The sequence below is a fragment of the Eumetopias jubatus genome, unplaced genomic scaffold, assembly GCF_037043125.1.
Source record: "Eumetopias jubatus isolate StellerSeaLion01/CBP00866 unplaced genomic scaffold, mEumJub1_p1.0 scaffold_7, whole genome shotgun sequence".
Classification (NCBI taxonomy): Eukaryota; Metazoa; Chordata; class Mammalia; order Carnivora; family Otariidae; genus Eumetopias; species Eumetopias jubatus.
The window spans coordinates 107307347-107326180 of NW_028274813.1; the positions used below are offsets into that span (position 1 = coordinate 107307347).

Here is an 18834-nt window from a genome sequence, read left to right on the forward strand (position 1 = left end):
ACTAATGCCTACAAAATGCTTCTGCTTTGAGCCTATTCCTTTAAATAATCTGCTGTGCAGGGGGGAAGCAAAGACTCTTCTGGGCTCTACAAAGAGTTCTTGTCCCAAGTCAGAGACAGGTGGCAAAGAACTGTCATCTAGAGCCAGTCGGGCCAGGTGCAGGGGCTTCTGCCCCAGTGTCCTCCACAATTAACCACTTGAAGTCAGAAACCAAGTCAGATGAGTCCCAAAGATGCATGTTTTAGAAAAGAAAACAAGTTACCTAACAACATTTTAAACTTTTAATTAACACTCTGTCAGAATGAGGATAAAGCACTATCCTTTTCAATTGTTTTCACTCCTCCTCTCTCTCTGTGGACCCTCCGCGCTACAGGTGGGCAAACGGCCAAAAGGGACCATATCTGCAAACCTCTTAAAACAGCCCACATCATTTATAAGCATTTTAACAGCACATGATCTGTAATGAATGATTAAGTAAAACCTTTTGTGTTAAATTATGATGTTAATAATGATTCTGTCTCCTGTAATTTATTATGAATTCTCAAATGCTTCGGGTTTGATTTTGATAGAATGCCACAACAACAGAGTTTATGTGATGACTTTATTTTTAGAACTCCTTCTTTGAAGGCACACATTTCCCCACTACTGCTGCTACTGTAATTATGTACAAAACCAATCACTCATTAGAGTTAGGATACATTATCTTCCAGACAGATGAGGCTAAATAAGCAACACATTAATAATTCAGAGAGGAGTTCATTATGCATGTGGATGCCTGCTTCGTAACTGAAATAAGAACCTCATCAGCCTCTGCCAACCTTTAAACAATAGTTCTGTGTTATTGCGACCACATTCAAGTTTACGCTTGTTAAACTGCTACTTGGATTATTTTATCAAACATTCATTTATTTGTGGTCCCTCACTGCCGAGAACAGATTTTGGAAGCTCCTTTTTTAAGTTAATGATTTGAGCAATGGGTGTTATTAATTCTCAGAATATTATAAACATGATTAATTTTCAGGCAGAGATTTATTACATAAGGATTTCAACTATGTCAACTGAAATGCATCACTGTCAAAACAAGTATCATGGCGAAAATAGAATATGCTCCACACTTCAAGTGCTGGTGCTCAGAACTAAATCAATTTAAATTGTGGCTGAAGCAAAATTATATTCTCCAGTGAAAAGGAGTATTTCAAGCTTCCTTTATTTGGCTTGAAGCATTCTTGTTAGATTGTGATTTAGAAAGGTAGTTTAATAAGACTAGACTTCTACCGATAATATTTTCTCTTCTATTTTTTTCCCCGTTTTACCAGAAAAGGCTAAGCCTCTGAAATGTCCACACATTCCAAATGTAGCCAATGGGAATTTGGAGTGAAGAGCACTGGTCTGAAAGTTACGGATCATGAATTCTGATCTCTCTCTGCCTCAGTTTCCTCGTTTGTAAAATAAAGGAGGGCTAAGTGACTGCCCAGGTCTCTTGAGGGATTTGATTTTATGGGGCCTGTTAAATAGGTCTCTCTCTGTACCAAGCCTAGCCCAGGCAGCCTCATGCACAGTGGGGTGCTGAGGGGGCCATCTCACTGTCTCCTGGAAGGGGATGCAGCAAGGGCCCATCCCTCCATACTGCAGCCTTTCATTAAAAGGTCTTTTTCCTGCAAAATCTTTTAGAAATAAGTAATATTGTTGTGAGAAGTCTCATCCTAAGTCCTCATCAGCCATCACCTTAGCTATCAGTTAATACTTCTGACAGGCACCAACTAGACGTAAATTCAGCAGACTTAACACCTATACCATGTCAGGTACTCTCCTAAGCCCAAAGGATGTAACGATAAGCAGCAAAGAGCTCCAAGTTTATCAGAAGACACAAGATAGGCCAACAAATAACTATAATACATATAATAACATGATAATAACATCCAAAATGTGTTAAGCCTTTATTCTACACCAGGTACTGTAACTAAGTGCTTTACATGAATCTTTATACAACCCAATATACTAGGCAGGTGTTATTATACTCACCTTTTTTTTAAGAGAGAGCACGTGCTGTGTGTGGGGGCGGAGTGGGGTGTGGGCAGAGGGAGGGAGAGAGACTCTTAAGCAGGCTCCACACCCAGCATGAAGCCTAACTTGGGGCTTAATCCCACGCCCCTGAGATCAAGACCTGAGCCAAAATCAAGAGTCAGATGCTTAACTGACTGAGCCATCCAGGCTGAGCCACCCAGGCTATTATGCTCATTTTTAGATAAGAAGACTGAGGTTAAGAAATGTCAAGCACCTTGTGGAAGGTCCCTCAGCAAGCAAGAGTGGAAGCCAGAATTTAAGCCCAGGCCTGCCAGACTTTAAAGCCTATATGTCTGACCACTGTTCAGAGCAACCTGCCTGGCACTGGCTGAGAGTCAGTGATTTGGCCCCATAGTACAGCTTAAGCTCATCCCTAAAGAAGTCTCTGGTTGAGGCCATAGAGAAAGCTCTTCTTCCAAAGGAAGCTTCGTCTCCCTCTGAGATGAGGTTGTTTCCAGGCATACTGCCATTATCCACTGGCTTCTAATCTGCTCTGAGATAGGCCAAGACGCAGCACTGAATGGGACAGATGGTCATGGAGGAGTCTTCTCCTGCTGTAAAATCCATACACAAGGAAAATCCATTAGGTTGTGATTTCCTTGGCAAACCTAAATGGATTTTATACCATCAGAAGAGAGTTGATTACACAAGTCAACCTTTTAAAAACAAGTTTTCTATTTGCATGATGTTTTATCTTTTAAATTGGCATGAGTTTATTTGATCCCCATGATGACCTCAAGGAATAGATAAGACAGGAATTATCATAACCATTTTACAGATTAGGAAACTGAGGCTATGCAAAGTTAAGTGAGCTGCCCACGGTCATAAAGTTAAATAAGTAGCAAAGCTCAAGCATTCTGATTCAAGGCCCTTTCTGATGAAAAAGTTGGTTGGTTGGTTGGTTTTTATTTTAAATAACTTCTTTGTGAAATTATTTTAACAAATTATAATAAGCGCTAACATTTTTTTACTGTTTCCTCTGTGCCAGACACTGTTCTAAGGTCTTTAGATACTCACCTAACCCTCACGACAACACTGTCACCCCTGTGCTATCAGGCAGAATAAAAGACAACCCTAGACTACCAACAGTTTTTCCCTGTAGAAACTGTGGAGTTACTTAAGTCTAAGAAGAGTAGGTGTATCACGTATGTTCATCTTCATTGGCATTATTATAACACATTTACTAAGCAGTTAACATAAGCCAGGAATTTCACCAAGCATCAGGGATACAAAGACATTTGACAAAGTCCCTGTCCTCGAGGAGCTGAAAAGAAATATGAAGTAGATAGCACTACCCAAGGAAAACCCAAGGCCTCATTCAGCACCATTGAGTGATAGCCCCTCAACCTACTCCTGGAGTTCGTAGGAGAAAGGACTGTGGACTGGGACTGGCAGAGACAGGGGACAACTTACTAGAAAGAGGAAATTTGGCCTGGCCTTATAGACTAGGGCAGTCACTAAGTGAGGAGGGAAAGGAGACCTCCCCAGCAGAAGAGACAAAGGCTGAAGAGAGCCCATGGTCTGTGAGGAGCTAGCAATGAACCAGGTGGGCTGGGGAAGAGAATTTGGGAAGGAGGAAGTAGGAGAAATGGTTGGAGCAATCCCCCGAGCTGGTGCAGGAGAGTCTGCACACAAAGCCCGGTGTCTGCATTTCATCTCGAAGGAGGAGACCCTGAAGAGTTCTGAGCACTGACCAACCTGGGTCTGAGAAACAATCTTGTGGTAATGCTAGAATCCCAGGTACCAGCGGGGGGAAGGAACAGCCTAGGAAATTACCTTTAGTGGAGGTCCAAAATGCTCCGAGCCCTGTAGACGCTTTCAAAGAAAGAGCAACAATATTTATAGCTACCATTCATCAGGTGCCAGGTGCTGTGCTAGGTGCTTATTTAATCACCAAAAGTCAGAGCAGTTAAATGACACATTCAAGGTCAGGTTTTGAACTTCAGTCTTTCTGACTCCATATAACTTTTTCACCACAGAATTCTCCTTGCATTCCCACCTCCCAAGTAGGAAGGAGAAGCAGCTGTCCAGGCCATAAAGCTCTGGAGTAGGATGGCAATGGTGATGGAAAAGACACAGCTTGGAGACATAGAGCAAATATCCTGGCTTTTCTTTCAGACTCTTTATGAATCTTAATCCTAGGTCTGGGAGAAGGGGGAACTGCAGTTTGTCTCTGTAGAGAAGAAGAAACCTCAGGATAGCCTCTCCTTACTTGTTGTCCAGCAATGCTAGACAGTGAGCTTGGAGACAAGATACACAGCAATGAACGGGCTCCTGCTGCCAGAGGCCTGCCTACCTCTCTTCCTCGCTGACTGGGGCCTAGTCTTGGGCTTGCTGGTTTATATCCTATGGCAGCATAAGACAAGTTTAAAAGACAAAAATAACCTTGGAACTATCTTGTGAATTCATGGTAATCACCACGCAATTACATGCTCAGTAACCACAATGGAATTCCAAAGTATTTACAGTTCTCTTCCATATGCAAAAGCTCAGGCTTCTGGGCCTTCATTGTGAAGGCAGGAACATGGCGCAGCCTGCCATGAGAGGGTGCGCAGGCCTGGTGGTCACGCTCCCCCAGACTGACTGAACAGCTGAGCCAGCACCTCTCTTAGCTGGTTCTTATTACCCCACTAATAACTCTACCATGTCCACCAGAGCTACACTGTCTTCCAAAAGATAGCCTACCGGGGGCCAGGCCCGGAACCCCTGAGCTACCATTGTCCAGGGATTTCCTGTCATTCCCTAGGGTCTGCTTCTGCCCCAAAGCACTCACTGACTGGACATCCCCTGAATTACACTGGAAGAGTCTCTTCAGTCAGAGGGAAGTGCTATAGACATACCTTACTACATGCATCCATCCATCCATTCTTTCGTTCAGGAAACACTGAATGCCTGCTCTGTGGGGCATCACATCCAGCCTGGGGATTCGGAAACCAAACAGTGCCTGCCTTCTTCAGAGAACTCCCGTCATGCCAGGGAAGCAGCCAGGGGAACATTCCATGATAGGTCAGAGTGATCACAAGGTACAGTTGTGAGGCATGTGAAGGTCCAGTAGATTTTTTTTGGCACAAATAAAATGTTCAGTGGCCACAAATGGGACAATACTAATGGAGATGTACAACTCAAGATGCATTAGCCTGTGGGAGCCTAATATTTTTATAGACGTGGACTCTGCCTATAAGTGGGAAGAACAGGCTTAACAGTACTGAAAACATTATCATCAGATACAGTATTTTCTGCAAGTGTTGAAGGAAAAGACAATATATGTGGGGAAATATGTCACAGAAGATGAATGTGAAATCTGAGAAAGAGAGAGAGAAAGAGTGTGTATATGCTTACGTGTTATATGGGCAGGGAAAATATGTTCATCTGCTGGGCACTCAGTCAGCCCCAGTTCCTTGCATTATCTCAGAGATAGAGAGGGCAAGCCTTGACGTTTCACAACAATGTGAGGCCATTATGATCCTTGCAGCCAGCTGTGGACCAACAGCACCTCCTTTTCCTTCCCCGGTTCCAAGTCACTGCACAAGGGCAAGCACCTGGTTGCCCCCACACCCAAGGACCCCCAAAGTTCAAAATCTGTGCCAGGTACCTTCACTTTCTATGCCCTAAGGTTGGCCACAACCCTACATGCTGTTCTCCAAATTTCCGGTTCTCCAAGGATAAACGTAGCTGATTTTCAAAGACAAACATCACATCTCACAAAGGACATGTTACAAAATTGCCAGGATCAAATACTTTCTTTTGTATGTACTCAATTTTAAATGTTTTTAGGAAATACCATAATTGAAATACTTCAGGCCTAACATAACCAGTCTCTTCGGGATAACTCCCACTGACAGGCACGCAAGATACAGAATGGCACTTTCTCAAGCAAAGAAAGCAACTGGCATCAAAATTCTAACATTGGTCCTCTCAAGAAGGCAGACTCCCCTAGTGACTTGTTTCCAAAGAATGTAGTACAGAAACAGGTAAAAGTAACTTTACGGTGAGAAACCTGGCAAAGACGACCTTGGTGAGATCAAAATTGGCATTGTCGATGGTAAGTCATGTTGATACATGTACCCTTGATACGAAGTGATCCTATGGCGGTCCTTTTCTCAAAAAACATGTTACGCCAGTCTAGTCAGGAGAAAACCATCAGACAATACCAACAGAGGACCTTCTACAAAATACCTGATCTGCACTCCTCAAAACTGTCAAGATCATCAAAAACAAGGAAAGTCTGAGAAGTCGTCACAGCCCAAAAGAACCGAAGGAGACATGACAACTAAATATAATGTGGCATCCTGGGTGGGATCATGGGACAGAAAAAGGGATTTAGGAAAAACTAATGAAATCCAAATGAAGAACAGACTTCAGTTAACAGTGATGAGGCAATTTGTTTCCTCCTGGGACAAACGTACCACAATGTTAATAGGGGGACAGGAACCCTCTGTATTATCTTCACAGCTTTCCTGTTAACCTACAACTTTTCTAAAGTTAGGAGCTTACTTACATATCTTATAAAGAGTCGTATATGCAGCTGTGGTCTTTTCTAGGCATCAGCAACCATTCGCTATGCAGTGATGACTACCCAGCTGAAGCACAACAATCTCTCGCTGGTTTTCCACTATGTTTTCCTCCAGATGTGTAAGGCCCATGGCATCGGCTATGACATTGAGGTATGCAGCTGATGGTTGGTGGGTGATCCAGGCAGCTAGTAATTCAGTGTCCCTTCAGACGGATATTTTTGAAACATTAGTTTAACCTGTATTTAGAGGAAGGCTGAGTGCTGCCCGAGGCAACTCCACAGGGGGGTGGCTCTTGGTCTGGGGAAGTTTAGCTCGGTCCCACCTTGGTAAAGCAAAAGCCCTGTAGCTCACCTGACTTAGGAGACATTTGGGGGACCATCTCTTGATCCTGAAGCATGTCCTGAGTTCCCTGACCCCATTCAGAGCTGCTTATCAGTGAATATCCTGTCTCAGTCTGCTTGAGCCGCCATAACAAAATACCACAGACTGGGTGGCTTAAACAACAGAAATTTATTTCTCACCTTTCTGGAGGTTGGGAGGTCCAAGGATAAGGTACCCAGCCAATTTGGTTCCTGGTGAGAGCACGCTTTCTGGCTTGCAGATGCCACTTTCTTGCTGTGCCCCAACATGGCGGAGGGAGAGAGAGAGAGATCTCGGGTATCTCTGTAACCTCTCTTATAAGGACACCAGGTCTATTGGAACAGGGTCCCATCCTTTGACCTCACTTAACCTTAATCACCTCCTTAAAGGCCCTATTTCCAATACAGTCACATGGGGGTTAGGGCTTCAACATATGAATCTGAGGGGACACTCAATTCAGTCCATGGCATCCTTCAACCTCCATAGAGTAGTTTCTTCCCAGGAGGAGTTCTGATTAAAAACAAAAACAAAAAAACAGTTGTTCCCATTTTGGTCTGTTGCCAATGATACTGATGGTTCCTTTCCAGCTGCTTCATTCTTAATGTAGCTGGATGAGGGCAAACGGAATGTAATATCTCCTACCTAAACTAGAACCTCCATTTTGTGCCTAGAGACTCCTGCTACTCTGAGGAAGTTTTGTGATTTTGCAGTTTGATTCAGATTTTCAAATCTCTGACACGGAAGGCTAAGAGACTCATGCACTCTTAGTTGTGGAAGACCAATTCCACATGACATCACACATATTAAAATATAGTCACCTCTCATATTAAAAGTCATTTGTAGATAATTACAGAATTGAGCAACAACCAACTGATCAAATGTTTTAATTTGCAGACATTCAGTTCTACATTTACTAATTTTCATTTCTCGTACTTGAGAACAAATACAATTTTTTAGGGATCAGTTCTTTTTATAGGCTCTTGAAAAGCATGTAGACCTTAGGTATGAGGCCAACAGTGAATAGAATGGCCCAGCTACCACTGGGCAATCCTGCCACACTGCAGGGCACCGCCAGAATGCATAAGACTCTTGGGTTAGATTGATTCATACTATTTGCAAACAAATACAAAGGAGCTCATATTCCCTTACAAATTATGTTAAAACTGGTAAAATATAGGAAAGAATGAAAAAGCCAGATTGAACTGATTTACCTGAAATTAATTGTTACATCTGCTCTACAGAATCCTTTTGGGATTAAATAGTTTTTAGCCCCAAACTGATTAGACCGAAACACTTCCATATGCCAGAAGGTGGCTAAATCTAATGTTAGCTTTCTTGGAATCTATTTTATTTCATTTTCTTCTAAAATATCAAAGCAGAACAAGATCTGTGAATAGGCATATTTGGCAGGGAAAGTCTCCTGCCCAGAAGAAAATATCCTCCCTAACTTTTCTATTGCCTGAAATTATTATTAGAGATTTATTTCTTTGGCTAAAGGCTTTCTACTTGATTGAAGTTTCTAGTATTTCTGGGAAAAATAAAGCACCAAATTTTATATGTTATTTACACCTTTGTGGCTGAGTCGACCAGATTAATTTCTAAGAAAAATTTTAGTACAAAAAACAGACTGCTATGACCCCAGGGGAACAGTGGATGGTGCAGAGGGAGGGGGTCCACTGAAGGTGAGGAGAATGCCAGAAAGGAGCAGAGAGGCACCCACAACATGACTGGCTCTGTCTCTAGGTCACCTGTGCTACACACCCCACAAAGGGTGAGAGCAGAAATGGGGAAGAAAGAGAAATACTGACTGGGAGCAATGGAGGGACAGAACAATATGAAGAAGAAAACAGAGAGGATAAAATCCAAACACAGAAAAAATCCACCGAACGGGGGGAGGTGGGGACAAAGAGAAAGAAAAAGAAAAAACAATAAAAAGAAAGTACGAGAAAAGAGTCAGAGATGAAAAACATGACGTCCTAAAACTCTTAAGGTGAGGTAAAGGAGTCATTGGAAATTCTCCAACAATGTCCTTGCTCCAGTTTTCCTGAAACAGGTTCTCGTCTTTCCAGGATCCATTCCTGGTCTGAACTGTCCTCTTGGTCTCTTAACTGCCTTTTCCTGAAGAGACAGGTAATCAATCCGCATTTGCAGAGCACCCACTGCGCGCTGGCCACCAAGCGAAGCACTAACTCCATTACCACCTCAACTTTCCCATCTCTTCTGTAAGAAGCTATTATTTCTCCCAGATTACACTCAAAGAGTGTCAGCACTTTCCCAAGATCACACAGCCAGGCACTTTGTGGAACTAACATTTGAGTCCATAAAGTCAAACATGATTCTTTCTCTTACACCAAGGGTGTCCTCTATGTATCTTTTTCCCCCTAAGAAGTATTTGTATTTCTAAAATATTATTACCAATCCAGTCCAGGAATAATGGGAATAATTTCAAATAAATATTCCATCTAGGCACCCCTTATGTATTCTTCAGCTAAAGGAGCACAAACTTCTCTGTAGCCCCCAAGTCTCTCTACCTTACAAAAGATGGGAAAAAAGCTGTGTTTAATACTTAACTTCTCTAAACCATTATTGCTTCCATGAGTTATACTAAGTCTAAAAAGACGAGTGTAGCCTCCACTACCCGCTGCCATTCTTGGTCAAATTTAATGTGGGTGCTCTTTCCAGAAAAAGCAACATTAATAATACATCATTGTCAATATTACCAAAAGAATCCTCCAAAGTCCTTGTTCTCGACAGTTATGTCTTTCTTCCCATTATGATCACAGAATTTCCAATGTTTCTTGTCCAAACTCTGAAGGGGAAAAAAGGGAAATAAGATCACCTCACAAGTGTATTTTCCTTGCTGAATATTGGAAGGAAGCATTCCAGAGTTTGTAAGCAATTTGGTGGGTCTCGTTCTTGGTATTTCTGTAATGCGACAGAATACCCCCACTGATTTCCTAATGAAATGAAGTTGTAATGAAAAGCCATATGGAGAAAAGTGTCATGTTTACTGCCTGCAACAGTGTGGGGCAGGGCTGGTCTCACACACACATAGGCAGTGTGCCATGGTCCTAAATAGCTCCACAACCACCAGTGATCATTTCCTCAGGCCAGGGTACTGCCACAGTGGCGATCATTAGGACTTTTCACAAATGTTCTGATTCTCCTCCTTCTAGGCACATACCAGGCTTATACTCCCTCAGCGCTCTCCCTGAAGTCAAGTATGGCCATGTAACTTACTTGGGCCTGTGAACTATGAGCAGAAGTGATACATGCCCTTTCTATGCAGAAGCCTGCAAGAGCCACTTCATGAGTCGTCATGTCCTTTTTCCTGCTTTAGAAATCATGGAAGCACACTGAGACAGAGCTCCCTTTGTCTGGGTCTCTGGGTGTACCAACAGTGACCAGAGACCCATGCCAGCTCATGTAGGAAATGGGGTACAAGCAAGAACCACATATTTGTTGTTATAAACAACTAAGAACTGCGTTGGTTTTTTTAAATTATTGTAGCATCACCTAGCCTACCTGATTGATTCAGAAATCAATATCAAGAAAAGGATGCTCCCCAAACAGAAAATTATTTCAATGTGTAATCAGTATAAAAGTTATTAATGACATATTTTACATTTTTTATACCCAGCCTTTGAAAGAAAGCTACAGCACATCTCAATTTGGACTACTCATATTGCAAGTTCTCAGTAGCCCCATGTGGCTAGTGGCTACCATATTGGGCAGCACAGAAACGGATGCAGGATACCTTACAGATCATCTAGTCAGTGGTTCTCAACTCTGGCTGCCCATTAGACTGACCCGAGTGAGGAGCTTTAAGAAGTACAGATGACCAAGCGGGCCCGGGGTTAGGATGAGGCAAGTGAGGCCCGTACTCAGAGCACAGAATTAAAGGGAGCACAAAAAATTCTCTGTAATAAAGATAAAAATATTGTAATGTATTATTTGAAAAACCAAAATTGATGCAAAAAAATCCATGGCCAACAAAATATTATAATTTTAAATTAAAACATACTAATTTTTCCTTTGCCTCAGGCTCAAATATGGCTCAGCATGACACTGTACTTCAAGCCCACTCTAGTATTTCTGGAGGTAGGGCTCAGGCATTACATTTTTTAAAGCACTCAGAGATGCTTCTAATGTGCAGCCAGCATTGAGAGCCACTGTTCTAATCCAATGCCTGTCCTAATGCCCATGTTTCCTGACAAAATGAGGAGTCAATAAGCAGTCTTAATTCTGGCATGTAATTTCTTTTATCAAATATCAAAAATAGTTCTTTTTTGGACTTCCCATGATGAGGAGTTCATGACTTCATAGAGCAGTCATTTCCACTACTGGACAACTCCAGTGTTAACTTTTTATTTATTTGGAAAAAACTAAAGAATAGTTTTCAAAAAAAGATAAAATCATGCCTCTCATACAGATGCAAAAATAAAAACATGATATTTTACTAAACAGAGAAATTAGACAGATGTTATAACCAGTATAAAAAAGAATCCAAAAAACCCAGACACCTTTATACGTCAGGAATACTGAAATGGATATGCAAATGGAGAGAAAACTGGTTTTTTCACAAGGGGAGCAGATGAGGAAAATCAACTGAATCTTTCCCAGACTGGAGAGAATTTGTCTCTCAGTCACTTAGGACTTAGAGAGTTGTAAATATCTCCCATAGAATCAAGGCAATAGGGTGTGCCATAGACCACATACAGTTTTCCATTGAAATACAAATTATTTTCCACACAACAAATTGCTTCCATCTGTATTTTTACCCATTGCTCTCAGAAGAGTGGTTTTCAGATTTTGATTTGCAGGAGAATCACCCCGGAAGTGAGCTAAAAAGCAGATTCTCTCCCAAAGATCTTGAGTTTGGATGATGCCTATGAAAATGCCTTTTTAACAAGCACACTCGATGATTCTGATGCAGGTGTTCTGAGGATCGTATTTCAAAAAAAACACTGGCCTAGACAAGAGATAACAAGTTTTGGTGCAGATATGGAGAAAAGGGGACCCTTGGGAATGTTGGTGGGAATACAAATTGGCTCAGCTCCTGTGGAAAACAGTGTAGGGGTCCCTCAAAAAATTGAAACTACAACCACCATATGATCCAGCACTTCCACATCTGGGCATATATCTGAAGGAAACCAAATCAGTATCTCAAAGAGATATCTGTACCCCCATGTTCATTGCAGCATTATTCACAATAGCCAAGCCATGGAAATAGCCTAAGTGTCCACTGATGGATGAATGGATAAGGAAAATGTGATAGATATATATATATGATGGAATATCATTCAGTCATGAGAATGAAGGAAATCCTGCCATTTGCAACAACATGGGTGGACCTTGAGGGCATTATGCTAAATGAGATAAGCCAAACAAAGACAGTGTATGATATCACTTATATTTGGAACTAAAAAAGCTGAGCTCAGAAACTGAGTTGAATGGCGGTTATCAGGCTGGGAAGTAGGGAAATTGCAGAGATACTGTTAAAGGGTACAAACTTGCAACTAGTTGATAAATAAGTTCTGGGGATCTAATGCACAGCATAGTCATATAGTCAACAATACTGTATTAAATACTTCAAAACTGCAAAGAGACTAGATCTTACATGTCCTCACCACAAAAAAGAAATGATAATTATAGAACGTGACAGAAATGTTAGCTAAGGCTACAGTGGTAATTATATCACAATATATAAATGTGTCTTATCGAGGTATCTTTGTATACCTTAAACTTACACAATGTTATATATAAATTGTATCTCAATTAACAACAGCAACAATACGGTCCCAGAACATATCTACTCCATATTCTGGAGACAGCTTTTTCCAAATGTGCTTTTCATAATATTTGAAGGTAGCTCTGGATTTTAATTCCAGTCAGTCTTAGTGGTCTTAGTGCAGTATGTTTTCTTTGCTTCTAAAATAATATGCTATTTCTTTACTCCCCATTCAAATTTTCTAGGACAGACAAGGAACTATTTTTATATTATATGAACACCTGAAGAGAGACAAGTTGGGAATGTTGTGAGTATGAAGTGCGTCTATGAGAAGCAATAAGCTACAAAAATAGACTATAACAACCAATAAGAATGCTTCTCATGCATTTTAATCAGCATGCTGATTTATTGGAAGTCTATCTTGTTTTATTTAGATCTTTAAGTATTTCACAAAATGACTTTATGTGTCAGTGGGAGTTCATAAATACAACTGATTAATTATCCAAAATTGATGGGAAAGAGGCTAGTTCCAACAACATATTACACCCAAACACATACACATACAAGGCACAATAAATCTGACTGAGGAGGAACCAGCTCCAACATCCATATTGTAGAAGGGCAGTTGTCATTCTGGCATGCTTAGAAAAGTGCTCTGGTGACTTGGCTGCCTTGACAAGGCAGGGTCCACAGCTCCTCCTCAGCTCCAATTTCAGCCCTGACACATGTATGCTAAGAAGAGTCCTGCTAGCAGCACTCAGGAGGCTGCTCTGTTTCCTGTTTCCTGCAAATTTCCCCCCAGCATAATCTGGAGAGCTAGCAAATTTGTCTTCTGATCTAGGATTCATACTTTAGAGACATAAACTTATTTCATATCTTGGAATATGGCCGTTTGACATCTTTAAATTAACTTACTGGGAAACCGTTTCTGCCCTGTATTTCTCTTCCTTCTGACTTCTACAGTAGTGTAGACATTGTGGCCTCACATTGAAAGGATTGTACACACTAAGATCTGGTCTCATGAAACACCAAATAAGAGCCAATTCCTCTACTAAGCATCAATGTCCTGAGCAGCCTCAGTTCCCCCTAGGTGCTCAGTCCCCCAGAAACTGGTCCCAAGAGCTGCACACTGAAATGGGCAAAGATAGGCACAGGACGGGTCTCAACTCCCCTTTCCAAAGGGCCGTCCTTTGTTCTACCACAGCACTGTCCGTTACAACAGGCCAACATCAGTGCCTCATCAATCCCTTTGAACGCATGCAAATGTTTTGGTTTGTTTTGGTTTCTTCCCCCTTTGTAGCTGGAATGTTAGGCTAACACTTTAATCTAGTGTTTACAGTCTTAAATGCCTCTCTTCACTTGGGTGGAGAGCTGGCTGGCTGAGTCATCCCCTCCAGTTACCCCTTTCCTCAAGGCCCCATAAACATGTAAAATTTACTGGGTCAGGTCAGAAGAGTCCCTTCACTGTTTATTTTAGGCTCTCTTCCCCACTCTTTTTTTACACTGCCAGGAGAGCAACAGGAATGAGACAGAACACCCCAAGTACACATTCATCTTCTCTGCCTGGATATTCACATCGAGGAGGAGAATAAAGTCGGAGACACCTCTGTGCATGTGCAGGGAATGAGCTGCCCTTTGCTTCCCAGTGATGTTCTATCCCTCAACTCCCTCCCTGCCCTACCCTATCAGAAAATTCAAAAGCGTTTTATCAATGTGCCAGGCACAGTTCTAAGTGTTAGGCATATAGCACTGAACCAAAAGACAAGTCCCTGCTCTCATGAAGCTGATGTGGTGGTGGGTGGACACTCAGTAAATAAGTAAATGAGTTAACATGCCCAGGGCTGTGGCAGGACACAGGCCACCAGGCAGTTACCAAGACTGGGAGAACCAAGCAGTCAGTGGATTTAAAGTTGGCAAGCTGGGGGATAAGAACTTTGTATTTTCCAGAATTATGAGTTTAATTAAGCAGGTAAAGTTCCAGGTCCCAGTACATGTCTAAGCCCAGGAATTCAGACAGATGGGTGAAGTACAAGAACTAGAAATGAGAACACAGAAACATGAACCCTACCTTACCAGTACTGGCTGGCATGAAGGGTAAACTGCAAAGAACAAGTGGGCCAGGACTGGAAAGACACAACCCCTCATGTGCTTGGAATGAGGCTGGGACGGACAGGACCCTTCAGGTGAAGGGACAAGAGCAGCCAGGGAACCACCTACCCAGGGAGTTCAGGTGCCAGGAGATCATCCCAAGGAGCAACCAGTTCACAGCATCAGGAAAGGTCAATTACAAAGAGTGAAAGGATATCCACAGAGTTAGTTGTGGGGAGCACAACTATAGGAGCTCAAATAGGAGGCTGCTTTTACAGACCCAGGCCGGCAAGGGGATGGCACAAAGACAGAGAGACTGTCGGCATGAGGCAGAACCCAGCAGAGGCTGACTCGCAGGAGAACTTGTGTCCTAGAACTGACAGGTGAGACAGGGATAATGTGACCAGGGCAGAGGCTGATTTCCCACAGTAGGGGCCACAGGAAGACTTATCCAAGTGGGTACTTGGCCACAGAGGAGACAGGCAAGAGGATAGAATCTGGGAATTTAGGAGACTTCTGAGACTTATGTGAAAAAGGAACTCCCCAATCATCAAACTGATGGAGCAGCAAAATTGGTTTGATGCTGAAGCCTACAGAATGAATAATTAGACTGGTGACAAAGAGGAGCTCACCCAACCATCCTTAACCCTGCTCCTGAGATTTCAAGCAGGAATGCCTTGACCCACAGGCTAGCTTTGCTGGTGGCAATACTAATGGTGTACCTTCTAGATGGTACTGCTACTCACGTATCCTACAGAAAGGGCACTGTTGATTGACATGGGCCTCTTGAAGACTCTAGAGCCTTGTCTACTATTTCCTATATCATCCTTCTCATCCCTTCCTGCAGCCATAGAACCAGAGATTGTTGAAGCAAGGAAGGACCCTGAGGATTAACAGACTCTCATGGTATAGAAAAGAAACTGGGTCTTCAAGCAGGGATGTGGTTTACCAGTATCACACAGTAGCCTGTGTCTCTGGGCCCTGAATCTAGTGTGCTTTTCCAATACCATATGGCTACGTTATGTAGGGAAGCCTATTATGGAAGAGATTCTCATCCTTCTGTGAAATGCATCACTACCTGTGGAAGTTTGTACCAACTTTATTAATTTACTTCTTCTGAGTATTAGGTAGGATTCAGGATTATCCCCAAAATTCTTACTTACATGCAGCTGTACTTTCTTGACTATGTGATTAACGGGTGGAATTACAGTTAGTACATCAGGAGTTGCACTAACACGTGGACATAGAGGTTGAGAACAGATGATTTAATAGACAATGACCAGACAGAGTCTTTGTTTGTTAGAATTCATATTGAAAGAGAAAAGATGAGCTAATACAAACTTTTCTTTGTGTTGTTTGTGTTGGTTTTCTCTGGAGCTTTAAGGAGAGGCTTTTCATGAGCTGGCTGGGCTTTGTTTGGCTTTGTTACAATCAGTTCACATCAGGTGAAGATGTTAGCTACCTCTTCAGGAAAGGGGAGGGCTCCAAGAGGGATGACCTTACAGACCAGAATTCTGTGGTTTGGCTTTGCCAGGATAACTTCATACTGACTCCATTTATACTGGCATATTTCTGGGACTAGCAGAATTCAGGAAAAAATTTCAAGGAAGGAAAAATGAAGGAAATTCTAGAAATGAATTAATAGGGAAGAGGACTTAGAGTCCATCCAGCCTCTTGGTTCACAACCTGGGGACCATGGACCCCAGGAAGCTAAGGAGAGATGACAAGTGGGGCATGAATCCATGTGTGGACCCAGGATCATACACACACACATAAACACACTAATTTTAAGTATGGGCCTCAATCACACACACACACACACACCACACACCACACACCACACACATGAATCAACTGAGGATTTCAGTGAAACTATACATTCCTGGATCCCAAACCCAAAGAATCTGATTTTGTTGATCTAAGGTAGACCCTAGGAATCTGCTGTTTTAAGAAGCACCAGGGTCTAGGGCACCTGGGTGGCTCAGTTGGTTAAGCTACTATCTCCGGCTCAGGTCTGATCCCAGGGTCCTGGGATTAAGCCCCACATTGGGCTCCCTGCTCAGCTGGGAGCCTGCTTCTCCTTCTCCCTTTGCCACTCCCCGTGCTTGTACTCTCTGGCTCTCTCTGTCAAATAAATAATAAATAAAATCTTTAAGAACAAAAAAAAAAAAGCACCAGGGTCTAATACATACTGACATATTGACTATGTGGCAATAAAGTACAAATCACTTTTAAAAATTATTGACTCTTAAGTTGCCTTTGGCTATTATTCTCTTAAAAGAGGCAATAGATACTAATGTTCAGTAACTATGAGAAGTAAGGGTGGGCAGTTCTTGGACTGGGGACTGTAACTCCAAAAGTTTGGAAGCACTAATCCAATCCAATCCCTTCATTTCAGAAAAAAAAATAATGAAGAACCCAGAGAGTTTAAGTAGCTTTCTCCCCAAAGTCACACTGCCGGTGGCAGGACAAACAGTCTCCTGCCTGGGGCCTGGGAAGCTTTCTGCTCCCAGCCTGACCTATGGGAAAACCTAATCAGGCTGGAAGGCAGCCATTCCAAAAGGATTTAAGCCTTACACTCCAAAATGACTTATTTTACAGGCAACAACAGGGAAGGAAGTAACCCAAAGTTCTTTGCAGTTACCTTAAGAGCCAGCTCTTTAGTTTCATACCCTCAAGACAGAACAATTCTTAAAAATCAATCCATTCATTTAATCCATTTTTTCCCTTTGATACAGAAAGTTCACAAAATAAGAAGATAAACTCTGCAGTTTTGCAAAGTTTTGCAAAGCTAAAACTTAAAACAACCTAGTTGTTTGGGAATGTTCACTGGCCACAGTGTTGTCTCTGAAACCTTCAAGTGTGTGTTCAGCTTTATAAAGCTTTATAAAGCTGGCTGTTCAGGAATGGGACACATTCTCCTAGGAACATGGATGGAGCATACTCATAAATAGCAGGAATTGCTTGTATACCTGAAATAGAAAATAAGCCCCAGTCTCCAGAATACTGAGGTGCAAATATCTCTGTAGGCAAGGAAATTGTTAGGTATGAATTATATTTAGCAACAATTCTCTTATAATCTGATTTCAACAATTTTTTAAATGAACTAATACTACCGTCCTAGCTCAGTGGTAGCCTTTTGCTAGGAATGACTGAAGCTATTCTTACATTCTCCTAAGTTGATTAATAAAAAATATTTATTACACAAATCCTCTTTGTTGACAAGTTGAAATGGAGCCTCATCTTTCCTATCTCCCTGAAGATTGCCACCTTGTGAGATTGAAAATACTCATTAAATTCCACCACCAGACAGGCACAAATGAGAGGGTGATTGTTTTTAAGCATGTGAGGGGAATCGTTGGTAAACTCATTTGTTTGGATATCATTAACAGAACAATCGGTGAAGATCTCCAGGGGGTCCTCATGACCTTTGCTCGAAATCTCTTCATCATCCATCAAGAAATATCAGCACCTAATATGCAAGGCGAGACCAATTTTAAGGTGAGGTGTTAATTAACTAACGATTCTGGTTAATTTCTATACAAGGACTGAAAATACCTCATGCTGTATTGTAAACAAGTGCTAAACCATTTTTTTTATTGTGAAGCAATACATATTTTATAATGTACAGGGTCAATATTATAAGGTTCCCACTGAACCTGTTAGTTAAATTTAATAGTTTGAAATTTTTTCTTTGAAATATAGACCTGTTTTAAGTTGCTGCCATTTTCAAACCCAGTTTACAAGACAACACGGCTCTCTGAGATCAGAGGTGAAGCTGAAGTGTCACAATGAAACCAAAACAGAGACTGTCACCACCGAAAATCTTGAATGTAACCTACTCTCATTTCAGATAATGCAGTGTCTGGCCAAGGATTCCTGGGGAAGCCTTGTTTCTAGAACCAGAGGAGTTCTGAGGCCCCAGGAAGGATAATGTGTAGTAGAGAGAAACAGAAAAAGCCCTCAGCGTATACATGGGCCATGTACCCCACCCTGTTTCTCCAAAGTGGGGCAGAAATTTCATCACTAACCTGTCTGAAGCTTCCAAATGGCCTTTAAAGATGTTGGTCCATGAAA

The 18834-nt window shown here is 41.9% G+C and overlaps 1 protein-coding gene across 7 annotated transcripts in view; it reads left to right on the top strand.

Moving 5' to 3' along the window:
* IQCH (IQ motif containing H) overlaps positions 1-18834 on the top strand; it is a 201492-nt gene that overhangs the window by 177835 nt on the left and 4823 nt on the right. For 4 of the 7 annotated variants that reach the window (XM_088024875.1, XM_088024876.1, XM_028100290.2 and 1 more), the window contains 3 exons: positions 6606-6728; positions 12915-12976; positions 18150-18258. In XM_088024875.1, the coding sequence (XP_087881001.1) occupies positions 6606-6728; positions 12915-12976; positions 18150-18258 (294 nt within the window). The remainder of the gene's footprint in view (positions 1-6605; positions 6729-12914; positions 12977-18149; positions 18259-18834) is intronic. The other 3 variants (XM_028100293.1, XM_028100294.1, XM_028100297.1) reach the window with 1 other exon arrangement.